The sequence below is a fragment of the Bufo bufo genome, chromosome 9 (assembly GCF_905171765.1).
Source record: "Bufo bufo chromosome 9, aBufBuf1.1, whole genome shotgun sequence".
In the NCBI taxonomy this organism is placed as follows: Eukaryota; Metazoa; Chordata; class Amphibia; order Anura; family Bufonidae; genus Bufo; species Bufo bufo.
Genome location: NC_053397.1, coordinates 68,473,788 through 68,489,333, shown reverse-complemented (window position 1 = coordinate 68,489,333; position 15,546 = coordinate 68,473,788). Strand labels below are relative to the sequence as shown.

The following is a 15,546-nucleotide window of genomic DNA, read 5'->3' as shown; positions in this document are numbered from 1 at the left end:
TCAGCTACATAACAATTTTTCCGTAAAACACCAAAGAATAAATACCATAAATATCTTGAGTGGAGTTATTCGTATATCACCTATAACGCTCAAAAAGCTATCACACAAGTAAATGTTATCAATTAGTCCTTTATTAAACATCCATATACAATACATTAATAATACTTAAAAAATTACAAAAAGCGGCAACCATGGGAACACAGAAGTGTTTGAGAAAATTAAAAACAAAGTGAGCTCCAGACCGTAAGGGACTAGAATACCCACAAATTAGCAGCATCAAACAAGTGAGGCTCATATAGCATAGTGCACACACCTGCAATACACCGCACAGCACTGGTCCATGCAGGGCGGTATTGTCCTCGTGCACCCCTACAGTGTGAGGCTGCTAAAGGGAAAAAGTACATAAAGTCACGCTTTCGCTTCATGCTTCCTCTAGGGGCATACTCCACTCACCAAATGTCCACTCCTATATACTTCCTTAATTTAACCTCAGCCAATGAATGCGCCTCTGACCAGCTGTCCGCTATCATACAATCACCCAGGTACATTTCCAGGGGAGTGTTTAAGAGTCTAATCACGTGTCACTCACGTGACTAGCGCATCACCCGCCTCGCGACCCGCCCACCGGAAAAGTGTTAACAGCTTAGGGAGCTCCCTCCCTCTCCCATCGGGGGGCTGCTGTGCCTTTGCAGCCCCCCGACTGCCCTGTCCTTACCCTTCTCCGTCTGCGCAGTTCTGACCACTACTGAGCAGACGGGGAAGGTTCCCATGGCAACAGGACGCCTCTCAGGCATGCTGCTGTCCATGGTGCTGAACAGATCTGTGCTAAAAGGCATAGATCTGTTCAGACAAAGTGTAAAATACAGTACAGTACAATATATATTGTATTGTACTGTATTATACAGACATCAGACCCACTGGATCTTCAAGAACCAAGTGGGTCTGGGTAAAAAAAAAAGTGAATAAAAGTGAAAATAAAGTAAAAATAAAAAAACACATTTATCACTGATTAAAAATGAAAAAAATAAAATTCCCTACACATGTTTGGTATCGCCGCGTCTGTAACGACCTGATCTATAAAACGGTCATGTTACTTTACCCGAACGGTGAACGCCATAAAAATAAAAAACTATGATGAAATTGACATTTTGCCCACCTTACTTCCCAAAAAAGGTAATAAAAGTGATCAAAAAAGTCGTATGTACGCCAAAATTGTAACAATCAAACCATCATCTCATCCCGCAAAAATCATACCCTACCCAAGATAATCGCCCAAAAACTGAAAAAACTATGGCTCTTAGACTATGGAAACACTAAAACATGAATTTTTTTGTTTCAAAAATGAAATCATTGTGTAAAACTTACATAAATAAAAAAAAGTATACATATTAGGTATCGCCGCGTCCGTATCGACCGGCTCTATAAAAATATCACATGAACTAACCCCTCAGGTTACCACCGTAAAAAAAAAAAAAAAAAAATGGTGTACAAAAAGCAATTTTTTTGTCATTTTACGTCACAAAAAGTGTAATAGCAAGCAATCAAAAAGTCATATGCACCCCAAATTAGTGCCAAACAGTCATCTCATCCCGCAAAAAATAAGACTCTACTTAAGATAATCGCTTAAAAACTGAAAAAACTATGGCTCTTAGACTATGGAGACACTAAAACTTTTTTTTTTTTAAATTAATTCATTGTGTAAAACTTAAATAAATAAAAAAAATTGTATACATATAAAGTATTGCCGCGTCCGTGACAACCTGCTCTATAAAATTACCACATGATATAACCTGTCAGATGAATGTTGTAAATACCAAAAAATAAAAACGGTGCCAAAAAAGCTATTTCTTGTTACCTTGCCGCACAAAAAGTGTAATATAGAGCAACCAAAAATCATATGTACCCTAAATTAGTACCAACAAAACTGCCACCCTATCCCGTAGTTTCTAAAATGGGGTCAATTTTTTGGAGTTTCTACTCTAGGGGTGCATCAGGGGGGCTTCAAATGGGACATGGTGTCAAAAAAAACGGTCCAGCAAAATCTGCCTTCCAAAAATCGTATGGCATTCCTTTCCTTCTGCGCCCTGCCGTGTGCCCGTACAGCAGTTTACGACCACATATGTGGTGTTTCTGTAAACTACAGAATCAGGGCCATAAATAATGAGTTTTGTTTGTGTCATGGTCTTACCTTCTTGCTGTTCTCCTTCGTTTGACATGTGCTGGCGGCCATCTTGGTTTCTGGGTTTCTTGTAGCCTTCCACCCTGCGGCTCCTCCTTCCCACTGGGAGGAGCTGGATGCCTAGCTCATATATATAGGAGGTCTGTGGCTTCAGTTCCTTGCTTGGCCCTCCTGTGTTCACATGCTTCTAAGACTGCTGCTGCTTCTGGTTCCTGATCCTGGCTTCGTCTGACTACCCTGCTGGTTCCTGATCCTGGCTTCGTCTGACTACCCTGCTGGTTCCTGATCCTGGCTTCGTCTGACTACCCTGCTGGTTCCTGATCCTGGCTTCGTCTGACTACCCTTCTGGTTCCTGATCTCTGGCCTCTCAAAGACTCTGCTTCGGTTTCACCATTCGTTTGGACTTTTGCTTTACAGCTTTATTTTCATTAAAGCCTTCTTATTTTCACTTATCTCTTGTTGTACGTCTGGTTCATGGTTCCGTGACATTAGGACCAAGCCATGAGTTCTGACGGTACAGGGCCATCCTCGCTACCCATGCTGGTTGCCAGACTTGATCAGCAGGATCACCTGTTGGGTCGGTTCGCTGTGGCGTTGCAAACCCTGCTTGAACGCACGGCTCATTTCGCTCCCGTTGCCGATGGGTCGGTTGTCGCTCCTACTGCCGCTCCGGTTGTTGCGCCAGAGTCTACCCCGACACCTGTTGTTGCGCCTGCGGTGTTTCGGGGTATGACCGGTTCTGCCCCTCTTCCACAGCGCTTTGGGGGAGAGCCAACTCAGTGCCGAGGTTTCCTTAACCAGGTGGGCATTTATTTCGAGTTGCTGCCACATGCCTTTCCTACTGAGAGATCAAAGGTGGGCTTCTTGATCTCGCTGCTCTCAGGCAAGGCCTTGGCCTGGGCCAGCCCTTTATGGGAGAACAACAATCCGGTGGTTGCCGAGTTTTCCGGTTTTGTTGCTTCTCTTCGGAAGGTATTCGATGTGCCGGCTCGTGCTGCCTCTGCTGCGAAGCTCCTTATGTCCATCAGACAGGGTTCACGATCCGTAGCTGAATACGCCATTGAGTTTCGTACCCTGGCAGCAGAGGTGGGCTGGAATAATGAGGCTCTGGTCGCTGCTTTCTCTCATGGTCTCTCGGATGCCTTGAAGGATGAGGTTGCAGCTAAGGACCTACCAGTGGAGCTCGAGTCTCTTATTTCTTTCCTGATTTTGATTGACACCAGACTCAGGGAGAGACCTTCCTTTAAGGAGAGCCTGCGGAGGTCTTCTAACAGATTGGCGCCTACGTTTGCTGTCCCACCCGTGCCTCCCTCTCCTCCCACGCCTCCTGGGGATGACTTGTCTGGGGGTGAACCCATGCAGCTGGGGTTTGCTCGCCTGTCCGAGGGGGAGAGGGTACTCCGGAGACGCGAGGGTCGATGCATGTACTGTGGTCTCGGTGGGCATTTTCGGTTGGCATGTCCGAACCGTCCGGGAAACGCTCGTACCTGAGATCCTGTCGGGGGCAGATCTTGGGTGGAGTCTCCTCGTCCCCGGTTTCCCGTGTTGACAAACCACTGATCACTGTTGTCCTCTCCTGGGTCGGGGGCTCGGTGACGACCCAGGCGTTGGTGGACTCTGGTGCTGGTGGTTTGTTCATTGATAGTGTGTTCGCTGCCGCCAATTCCATTCCTCTGCAGGCTCGAGGTTCCCCACTGGCTCTTGAGGCGATAGACGGCAGACCCCTTCTGTCGCCACACGTGACTCATGAGACCCTTCCAGTGGGGATAGCCATTGGTGCCGTTCACAGAGAGTCGGTCTGCCTCCAGGTTATTTCGTCTCCACACTACTCGGTGGTCTTGGGATACCCCTGGCTCCAGAAGCATAATCCGACTTTCGATTGGAGATCGGCCGAGATCCTCTCGTGGTCACCGCAGTGTGGGGCTAGTTGCATCCATGGGTCTGTCAAGTTGCTGTGTACTTCCTCGGACTCTCTGTTGCCTCCTGAATACGAGGAGTACCGGGATGTATTCGATAAGGTGCGCGCGGTTGCCCTACCTCCGCACCGCCCATACGATTGTGCCATAGAGTTACAACCTGGTGCCGTTCCTCCTCGTGGCAAAGTCTATCCACTGTCGGTAGCGGAGAATGAGGCCATGGAGGAGTACGTGAGGGAGGCGCTTTCACGCGGACACATTCGCAAATCCTCGTCCCCGGCAGGGGCTGGATTTTTCTTAGTGAAAAAGAAGGGCGGTGAGTTGAGGCCTTGCATCGATTACAGGGGTCTCAATCGCATCACGATCAAGAACGCTTACCCGATACCCTTGATTTCCGAGCTGTTCGATCGCCTTAAAGGGGCCACGGTCATATAACCTGGTAAGGATCAAGGCGGGCGATGAGTGGAAGACCGCGTTTAACACCAGGACCGGTCATTATGAATCCTTGGTTATGCCCTTTGGGTTGTGCAATGCGCCCGCAGTCTTTCAGGAATTCATCAACGATGTTTTCCGTGACCTGTTGCAGCAGTGTGTGGTGGTCTATTTGGATGACATCTTGGTATATTCTGAATCCATGGAGGCCCACATTCTGGATGTCAGACGAGTGTTGCAACGGTTACGAGAGAACAAGCTGTTCGGTAAGCTTGAGAAATGCGAATTTCACCGATCCCAGGTAACCTTCTTAGGTTACATCATTTCCGCTGAGGGGTTCTCCATGGATCCTGAGAAGGTTTCGGCTGTCTTACAGTGGCCCCAGCCCAGTGGTCTTCGTTCCCTGCAGCGCTTTTTGGGCTTCGCCAATTATTATCGGAAGTTCATCAGGGACTTTTCCATGCTGGCCAAGCCTCTCACGGATCTGACCAGGAAGGGCAGTAATTCCCAGGTCTGGCCGCTCGAGGCCATCCGAGCTTTTGAGGCCCTAAAGTCCGCTTTTGTGTCGGCTCCGATTCTGTCGCATCCCAACCCTGGGTTGCCCTTTGTCCTCGAGGTGGACGCGTCTGAGACGGGAGTAGGCGCCCTTCTGTCTCAGCGTAGAACACCGGAGGGTCCTCTGCTTCCTTGTGGGTTTTACTCCCGGAAACTGTCTTCCGCGGAGTGCAACTATCAGATTGGTGACAGGGAGTTATTGGCCATCGTGCAGGCCCTTAAAGAATGGAGGCACTTGCTCGAGGGTTCGGTGGTTCCGGTTCTCATCCTGACGGACCATAAGAATCTGACCTACCTTTCTGAGGCCAAGAGATTGACACCACGTCAGGCCAGATGGGCTCTGTTCTTGTCACGTTTTAATTACGTGGTCTCCTACCTACCCGGTTCCAAGAACATCAGGGCGGATGCCCTATCACGGCAGTACTCCGAGCTGTCCAGGGAGGAGTCGATTCCGACTTCGGTCATACCTCCGAATCAGATCCTGGCCGCCATTCGCACCAGCCTGACCTCTCCCCTGGGTGAGCAGATTTTGGCGGCTCAATCTGGTGCTCCCTCTGGGAGACCCAACGGCAGATGTTTTGTGCCTGAGGAGTTGCGCACTCGGTTGTTGCGAACCTACCATAACTCCAAGACCGCGGGGCATCCTGGAAAGAATTAGCTGTCCTGGGCTGTTTCACGTCTGTTCTGGTGGCCTTCCCTACGTTCCGACATCGCCGCATATGTAGCGGCATGCTCCGTTTGTGCCCAGAGTAAGTCCCCTCGGCACCTTCCGTTGGGCCTTCTGCAACCCATAGCCACCGGGGAGCGCCCATGGTCACACCTGGGGATGGATTTCATTGTGGACCTCCCTGCATCCCGAGGCCATACGGTCATTCTCATGATTGTGGATCGGTTTTCCAAAATGTGCCACTGTGTTCCTCTCAAGAAGTTACCCTCTGCACAAGAGTTGGCCACGATTTTTGCCAGGGAGGTCTTCCGGTTGCACGGTTTGCCCAAGGAGATTGTGTCGGATCGGGGGAGTCAGTTTGTGTCCAGGTTCTGGCGCGCCTTTTGCTCCCAGTTGGGGATTCATCTCTCCTTCTCCTCGGCCTACCACCCTCAGTCCAATGGGGCCGCAGAACGATCCAATCAGGCCTTGGAGCAATTCCTTCGTTGCTATGTCTCCGATCACCAAGACAATTGGGTTGACCTTCTGCCTTGGGCTGAGTTTGCCAGGAACACGGCGGTGAACTCTTCCTCTGGGACGTCTCCCTTCATGGCCAATTATGGGTTCCAACCTGCCGTGTTACCGGAGGTATTCTCTCCCCAGGATATTCCGGCTGTGGAGGATCACCTTTCCGTCCTACGTGCTTCTTGGGTACAGATCCAGAAGTCCCTTGAGGCCTCTGCGCAGCGCCAGAGACTCCAGGCTGATCGCAGACGAGCGCCTGCTCCTTCCTACCAGGTCGGAGACCGTGTATGGTTGTCCACCCGCAACCTCAACCTTCGAGTGCCCACTCCCAAGCTGGCGCCTCGCTTTGTTGGTCCCTTCCGAGTGCTTCGCAGGGTAAACCCGGTAGCCTATGCCCTTGCGCTTCCTCCTGGCATGCGGATCTCTAACGTGGTTCATGTCTCCCTGTTGAAGCCACTGGTGTGTAATCGTTTCACTTCCTCGGTTCCTCGGCCTCGTCCGGTCCGAGTGGGCAATCATGAGGAGTATGAGGTGAGCAATATCCTGGACTCACGCCTGGTCCGCGGTCGGGTGCAGTTTTTGGTCCATTGGCGTGGTTATGGTCCAGAGGAGCGTTCCTGGGTTCCCTCCGCAGATGTCCATGCTCCTGCCTTGCTCCGAGCCTTCCACGCACGCTTCCCTCAGAAACCGTTTTTTTGCTCCGTGGAGGAGGGGCCCTTGAGGGGGAGGTACTGTCATGGTCTTACCTTCTTGCTGTTCTCCTTCGTTTGACATGTGCTGGCGGCCATCTTGGTTTCTGGGTTTCTTGTAGCCTTCCACCCTGCGGCTCCTCCTTCCCACTGGGAGGAGATGGATGCCTAGCTCATATATATAGGAGGTCTGTGGCTTCAGTTCCTTGCTTGGTCCTCCTGTGTTCACATGCTTCTAAGACTGCTGCTGCTTCTGGTTCCTGATCCTGGCTTCGTCTGACTACCCTGCTGGTTCCTGATCCTGGCTTCGTCTGACTACCCTGCTGGTTCCTGATCCTGGCTTCGTCTGACTACCCTGCTGGTTCCTGATCCTGGCTTCGTCTGACTACCCTTCTGGTTCCTGATCTCTGGCCTCTCAAAGACTCTGCTTCGGTTTCACCATTCGTTTGGACTTTTGCTTTACAGCTTTATTTTCAATAAAGCCTTCTTATTTTCACTTATCTCTTGTTGTACGTCTGGTTCATGGTTCCGTGACAGTTTGGCTGTTATCCCTTGCTTTGTAACTGGAAAAAAAATATTAAAATGGAAAATCTGCCAAAAAAGTGAAATTTTGAAATTGTATCTCTATTTTCCATTAAATCTTGTGCAACACCTAAAGGGTTAACAAAGTTTGTAAAATCAGTTTTGAATACCTTGAGGGGTGTAGTTTCTTAGATGGGGTCACTTTTATGGAGTTTCTACTCTAGGGGTGCATCAGGGGGGCTTCAAATGGTACATGGTGTCAAAAAACCAGTCCAGCAAAACCTGCCTTCCAAAAACCATATGGCGCACCCTTCACTCTACACCCCGCTGTGTTCCCGTACAGTAGTTTACGGCCACATATGGGGTGTTTCTGTAAACGGCAGAGTCAGGGCAATAAAGATGCAGTCTTGTTTGGCTGTTAACCCTTGCTTTGTTAGTGGAAAAAATGGGATAAAATGGAAAATTAGGCCAAAAAATGAAATTCTCAAATTTCATCCCCATTTGCCAATAACTCTTGTGCAACACCTAAAGGGTTAACGAAGTTTGTAAAATCAGTTTTGAATACCTTGAGGGGTGTATTTTATAGAATGGGGTCATTTTTGGGTGGTTTCTATTATGTAAGCCTCGCAAAGTGACTTCAGAGCTGTAGTGGTCCCTAAAAATTGGGTTTTTGTAAATTTCTGAAAAATTTCAAGATTTGCTTTTAAACTTCTAAGCCTTATAACATCCCAAAAAAATAAAATATCATTCCCAAAATAATTCAAACATGAAGTAGACATATGGGGAATGTAAAGTCATCACAATTTTTAGGGGTATTACTATGTATTACAGAAGTAGAGAAACTGAAACTTTGAAATTTGCAAATTTTTTCAATTTGTTTGTTAAATTAGGTATTTTTTGGTGCAAAAAAAAAAAATGTTTTTGACTTCATTTTACCAGTGTCATGAAGTACAATATGTGACGAAAAAACAATCTCAGAACGGCCTGGATAAGTCAAAGCGTTTTCAAGTTATCAGCACTTAAAGTGACACTGGTCAGATTTGCAAAAAATGGCCTGGTCCTAAGGTGTAATAAGGCTGTGTCCTTAAGGGGTTAAGAATCAGCCCTATCTTTATACATAGAGCGCGCCACCCGCTGTGACTTCCTGACCCCGGGTATAACGGAGTCAGGCGTGGCTCTTGACACCCTCGTGACAAGAATAAACTAGAAGCAAGGAGAGAAATATGGCACATAAGTAATTATATATTTCAAACCACCATGTAGCAAAAAGAAAAAAGCTACAATGAGGGCAACTGTTAAAAAACCTTATTTTATCAACAGACAACAGTTAAAAGAAACCCATCCTACCTGGTGGTTCCACGATGATCCTGGTCATTCGAAGCAATATGGGCAATAATCTATTAGAACGGAACATAGCTGTTATAATCATTTAACCCTACCGGGGCCATCGTTTTCAGGGTATATATCCAGCGTGTCTCTCGTTGGGCCAATAGTTTATTCCAGTTACCGCCTCTTTGGGAGATCATTACAGGCATGCTCTGCCTTAAAATGCCTTGGTATTGTCGTGAGCAGTTGTACATCAGTCACCTCCTTAGCGGCTTCAATCGACAGGACATGCTCGCGGATCCGCTTTATAAACTGGCGAGAGGTCATCTCCACATATATTTTCTTGCAGGGGCAAATGGCCCAGTAGATCACCCCTATCGTTGCACAGTCAATGGGATATGTGATTTTATATTCTTTCTGGTGTGTGGCATCCCAGAAGATCTCACTTCTGTCCATATTCACACAAGCCACGCATCTCCCACATTGTTTATTACCCCACCGCGGGCCTCTTGATCCAAAAGGGTTTGGGGGGCGTGCTATATAGTGGCCCTTTTACTAGATGATCTTTTAGGTTTTTTCCCCTCCTAAAGGTAATACTCGGATGCTCTTTTAATTTATCCTTTAAACCTGGATCGAGTTTTAAGATGTCCCAATGTCTGGCTAATATGTTAGTAATCTCCTTACTCTGGTTGTTGAATGTTGTTATAAATCTGACGTCTTCCACAGTCTCCCTTGGTTTCTTATCTTGTAGCAGGTTTGAACGCCTAGATACACTAGCCCGACTATATGCCCTTTCAACTGATCTATCTGTGTAGTTTCTGGCCTGAAATCTGTTACGCAGATCTTTTCCCTATGTCTCAAAGAGCTGATCCGTGGAGCATATCCGCCTCGCCCTCAGGAATTGCCCCACAGGGATGTTATCAATCAATCTCTTGGGGTGTGCAGATTTAGCTGATAGTATGCTGTTAACAGAGGTTGGTTTTCTGTATAGGTCTGTCACTATTTTCCCCTTCTCACCCACATGGATTTTTACATCGAGGAATTCCACCTCCGTCTGACTCACAGTGAAGGTCAGTCGAATATTCAGATTGTTCTTATTCAATTGGCTCACAAACAGGCTGAACTCCTCACTGGTACCCTGCCATATGATTAGCAGATCGTCAATATATCTGCCCCAATACTGCACCTTCTGTGCCAATGATGTCACTTCTGTTTGGAGTATTTCCCTTTCCCACAGCCCCAGGAACAAATAAGCGTATGAGGGCGCACAAGACGCCCCCAATTCTGTCCCCTGGAGCTGTAGGAAATGGAGACCTCCAAACATGAAGAAATTATGTGTCAACACAAATTCAAGGAGGGTCAGAATGAACTCACGTTTTTTTGGAGGCACATTGGAGGTCTGTAGGTAAAAGTTGGTCGCCCTCAGTCCATCTTCGTGTTTAATGGAGGTATACAGTGACTCCACGTCACAGGTGGCCAGTAGCATGTCTGGTTCCAGATGTAGGTCCTCAATTTTCCGAAGCACATCTGTCGTATCCTTTAAATATGAAGACAATTCCTCAACCAAAGGGTGTAGATGGTGTTCAATATATTTACAAATCACATCATTTATGCTGTTCATCCCTGAAACAATTGGCCTCCCAGGGGGATGTTGCATGTTTTTATGTATTTTCAGTAGAAAATACATTGTTGGAGTCACAGGATGTTCTATCATCAGAAAAGACATCTGTTGTTTCGTAATGACCCCCTCATCTACTCCATTCTCCAGAATGGCACTCAGCTCATCCCTGTATTTTATGGTTGGGTTGAATGTCAGCCTCTTGTAACAGTTATGGTCATTTAATTGACGCCAAGCCTCTTTTTCATATGCTGCACGGGGCCAGATTACAATATTACCCCCTTTGTCTGCTCCTTTTATGACCACATCATGCCATGATTTAAGTTCTCTCAACGCCCTTTTCTCACCACTAGTGCAATTGCTACGTTCCCCATTTGCAGGGATTTTCTCCAAGTCCCTGCAGACTAATTGAACAAAAAGTTCAATATTAGGGAAAAGGGAGATGGGTGGAAATCTCCCCGATTTAGGTTTTAGTCGTTTAGGGAACTCACCTATTTGGTTTTCCACCTCCTGTTCATCCAATAACTCCACAAGAGTAGATAAAGCCTCCTGTTCAATAGGTGTCGGGAAATTGGGATCTTCTCTTTGTTTAAATAGTTTCTTTAAAACCAGTTTACGCGCAAATAAATGCACGTCCTTCACTGTGGAAAAAAGGTCCAGATTATTTGATGGTGAAAAAGATAATCCTCTTTGCAGGATGTTTATCTGTTCCTGCGTCAGGGTATGTGTGGATAAGTTAATTACCTGTTGGGTATTTGTAGTCATATCTGGACGCCCTTTTTCCTGCTGGTATTTGGGGCTCACCATTCTTCCGTTTCATAAAGCGTCGTGGGTATCTTCTGGATCCCTGAGGTCCCATGGAGTCGTCGTCACTCCTTGATGTCACTGATGATACAGATGTTAATCTGGAATGACTCCTTATCTCAGTATTTTTCCACCGATACACTATTATTTTCAAAATCCGTGCGATCCCTCTGTAGTTTTTTTGTTTTAATTGTCTTAATCTGATTCTCCCATGTCAGAAAAGACGCATCCAGTTCTTTCTTATATGCCTCCCATTCAGTCGTGGATAGATTCTGGGTCAGATGTCTCTCCATTTCATCAATCTCTTTTTCTACTGTACCAAGTGTCTTTGTATTCAACTCAATTATCAACTGCATGAGAGTACTTGAGCAGGTGTTACACTCCGCCTCCCACCTAGAGCAGAACTCACTCTCTTCTCTCCCAAAGGAGGGAAAAATCTGAACTCTAAGGCCCCTGGGGATCAATGATTTTGCAATATATTGTTCCAGAGTGGCCTTATTCCACCATGTTCTAAGTCTCTTGTGTTGCAGATTTCTGAAACACATCTTAGATTCCCTCATGCTTCTTTGACCAGCATCATCGCCACCTCCCGCGTTCCCAGAGAACACTGCTTCCACTTGGGTCTTCCAAGTTTGATCACGTGATCTACAATCCATTATACGATCTTCTGTAATAAAACAGGCAAAATTCGTAAAACACCAAAGAATAAATACCATAAATATCTTGCGTGGAGTTATTCATATACACCTATAACGCTCAAAAAGCTATCACACAAGTAAATCTTATCAATTAGTCCTTTATTAAACATCCATATACAATACATTAATAATACTTAAAAATTTACAAAAAGCGCCAACCATGGGAACACAGAAGTGTTTGAGAAAATGAAAAACAAAGTGAGCTCCAGACCGTAAGGGACTAGTATACCCACAAATTAGCAGCATCAAACAAGTGGGGCTCATATAGCGTAGTGCACACACCTGCAATACACCGCACAGCACTGGTCCATGCAGGGCGGTATTGTCCTCGTGCACCCCTACAGTGTGAGGCTGCTAAAGGGAAAAAGTACATAAAGTCACACATATTACTGACCCAGTCTGGAGCAACCGCCCGACGATCGTTTCGCTTCACGCTTCCTCTAGGTGCATACTCCACTCACCAAATGTCCACTCCTATATACTTCCTTAATTTAACCTCAGCCAATGAATGCGCCTCTGACCAGCTGTCCGCTATCATACAATCACCCAGGTACATTTCCAGGGGAGTGTTTAAGAGTCTAATCACGTGTCACTCACGTGACTAGCGCATCACCCGCCTCGCGACCCGCCCACCGGAATCCAGAGTCACATGACACAAGGATCCGGAGTCACGCAGCCACTATGTATTATACCTTCATGATTTAATTATGGAATCGAGAAGGCTGAACTTCAACCCTGATATCATCATCTTCTGCACTCTGTTCACTGAGCACTTTGCACACGGCACTTCACAATTTCCTCCCCCTTTTCCCTCTTTCTTCCTGTCTCTTTTTGCACTTGCACTTTCGAGAATGATGACATCAGAGTACACAACATATATCTATTTTTGATATATGTCTTCTATTAAATTTTATGATAAGTGGGATTAAATAAAAGAGGTGTCATATGATTGATTCTATTATGTACCATAATGGTTTTATGATTAACACATTTCACTATGTTTTGTTTATTAAATGCACATGGCAGGTTGGTGATATATTCATATATTACGCCAGTGGAGGATTTTGTCCACTGCCTACACTTTGTGGGGGTACTCTAATGGATGTGCACAAAATAATGTAGGGTTCAGTATGGAATAATGAGTATTGATTGGTATTTAATATACATTATATATTTATAACTGTATTGTAATTACGTATTCTTTATAACTGTATTGTAATCATGTATATCACTGTATTTTAATCATGATGTGTTAAAGTGATATATATATAGAATAATAGTGATAATGGTCTGCCTAATCATAACTCTGATTTGCTATCCTTATAAGTCTAATTATGCTGTTTTCTATACTGTATGGGGTTACATACCATGCACTTTTGGCCCGTGTAACTGGAGCGGTAGATATAGGAAGAGCGGTGTATACATCACCCAGTGGTGAGTCGATCATGACTCCGGATCCTTGTGTCCGGGTCGCGAGGCGGGTGATGCGCTAGTCACGTGAGTGACACGTGATTAGACTCTTAAACACTCCCCTGGAAATGTACCTGGGTGATTGTATGATAGCGGACAGCTGGTCAGAGGCGCATTCATTGGCTGAGGTTAAATTAAGGAAGTATATAGGAGTGGACATTTGGTGAGTGGAGTATGCCCCTAGAGGAAGCGTGAAGCAAAACAATCGTCGGGCGGTTGCTCCAGACTGGGTCAGTAATATGTGTGACTTTATGTACTTTTTCCCTTTAGCAGCCTCACACTGTAGGGGTGCACGAGGACAATACCGCCCTGCATGGACCAGTGCTGTGCGGTGTATTGCAGGTGTGTGCACTATGCTATATGAGCCCCACTTGTTTGATGCTGCTAATTTGTGGGTATACTAGTCCCTTACGGTCTGGAGCTCACTTTGTTTTTCATTTTCTCAAACACTTCTGTGTTCCCATGGTTGGCGCTTTTTGTAATTTTTTAAGTATTATTAATGTATTGTATATGGATGTTTAATAAAGGACTAATTGATAACATTTACTTGTGTGATAGCTTTTTGAGCGTTACAGGTGATATAACAATTTTTCCCATGACAGAAACCCTTTAAAGGGGTTGAGATTATAAAAAAAGTCTATTTTTTCAGTAACAACATAATTGTTGTCCATGATTGCTGCAACTTGATAGAAAACGCAGGCCCTTTGATGTGATTCCTGTTTAAATTACAAGATCAAGCAGTACGGAATACCAAGATGACTATCACTGTAGTATTGCTGGAATATTTGAGATGTATAGGCCCAATAATGATTTTTATCCATGGTGCTGAATACGTATCATATAATATAGTACAGGAAAAGATTATAAAGAATAGTCAAATATAAGTATCACTGCTCCTCGTTTACTCCTTTATCTTTCAGGTTTATCTCAGCACCAGGAGAGGAGCCTGGCTGTTGAATCGTGTCTTTGATAACGGCTTTCCATTAGATATTGTCCTCTTCACAAGATTTTTTGGATTATTTCAAGATACTGTCCCATCTCTAGTAAACACCTTCTTGGAGCGTAAAGTCAACTCTAGAGTTGATCATGATAATTTTGGTCTAAAACCCCAGCACAGGTGAAAACAGTTTTTTTTTTTCCATTGTGTATGAGAATATGAAGTCTGCTAAGTTTTGTACACAAAATGTACAGTGGGAAGCACTATTTGCCTGATTGTCACCATTGTTTCTAGTATCTGCCAATGTAAAATTCCTAAATGTAAGAGTATACAGGAAAGCTACATGTGTATCCAGTTTTTCCTGCCCCAAGTCATTGTATTCCATAATCAAATTAGCTATACTCTCTTTCGATTTTTTATTATTTAAAGGGGTTGTCTGCTTTGGAGAAACCCTTTTGGTTTAAAGTATGCCCAAAGATAAGTTGATCATAGAATCTCTTGCTGCAAGGACCTCTCAGTGATCAGCTGTTATATGTGGGTCAAAGGGAATCTGTCAGCTCCAAAACACCCCCAGACCAAAGAAAGACATATTGGGCCAGATTTATCATTAGCTCAGGTCAGAATAATGGAGTGAAAAAGTCCCAAAAAAGTCCCAAACGCTAAAACTGCGCACAAATTTGCGACTTTTTACTGCTCTGCACTATGCTCGCCAGTTTTCTGAAAGTGGGCGTGTTTTCTTATGGAAATGAATCTCTAGACAGATTTACTATTGGGACTATTTAAAAAAGTCGCAAAAAAGTCCCAATTTCACTCCAGTGAGGACCATGCTTATCTTATGAGACTTTTTAATAGAACAAGCAACTTTTTCATAAAAACGTGCGACTTTTTTGTAAAGATGTGCGACTTTTGTAAAGCCGCTTACTGACGGATAAATTGCTACCGTCAAACCACATTTATTACAGTCTTAAAGGGCCGATCATAAATCTGACTTGGCTAAAACTGACTTTAGCCATATGTGAAAGTGGAGTGAGCTGTCAGAGTAATGATAAATCTGGCCCATTGTATGTGGTGCTGATTCCAATTATGTAATATTTATCTACAGTTGCAAGAAAAAGTATGTGAACCCTTTGGAATGATATGGATTTCTGCACAAATTGATCATAAAATGTGATCTGATCTTTATCTAAGTCACAACAATGTACAATCACAGTCTGCTTAAACTAATAACA

The 15,546-nt window shown here is 45.1% G+C and overlaps 1 protein-coding gene across 3 annotated transcripts in view; it reads left to right on the top strand.

The window, feature by feature from the left end:
* Window positions 1-15,546, top strand: part of LOC120978546 (flavin-containing monooxygenase 5-like) — an 87,241-nt gene that overhangs the window by 62,565 nt on the left and 9,130 nt on the right. For all 3 annotated transcript variants that reach the window (XM_040406748.1, XM_040406750.1, XM_040406749.1), the window contains exon 7: window positions 14,301-14,497. In XM_040406748.1, the coding sequence (XP_040262682.1) occupies window positions 14,301-14,497 (197 nt within the window). The remainder of the gene's footprint in view (window positions 1-14,300; window positions 14,498-15,546) is intronic.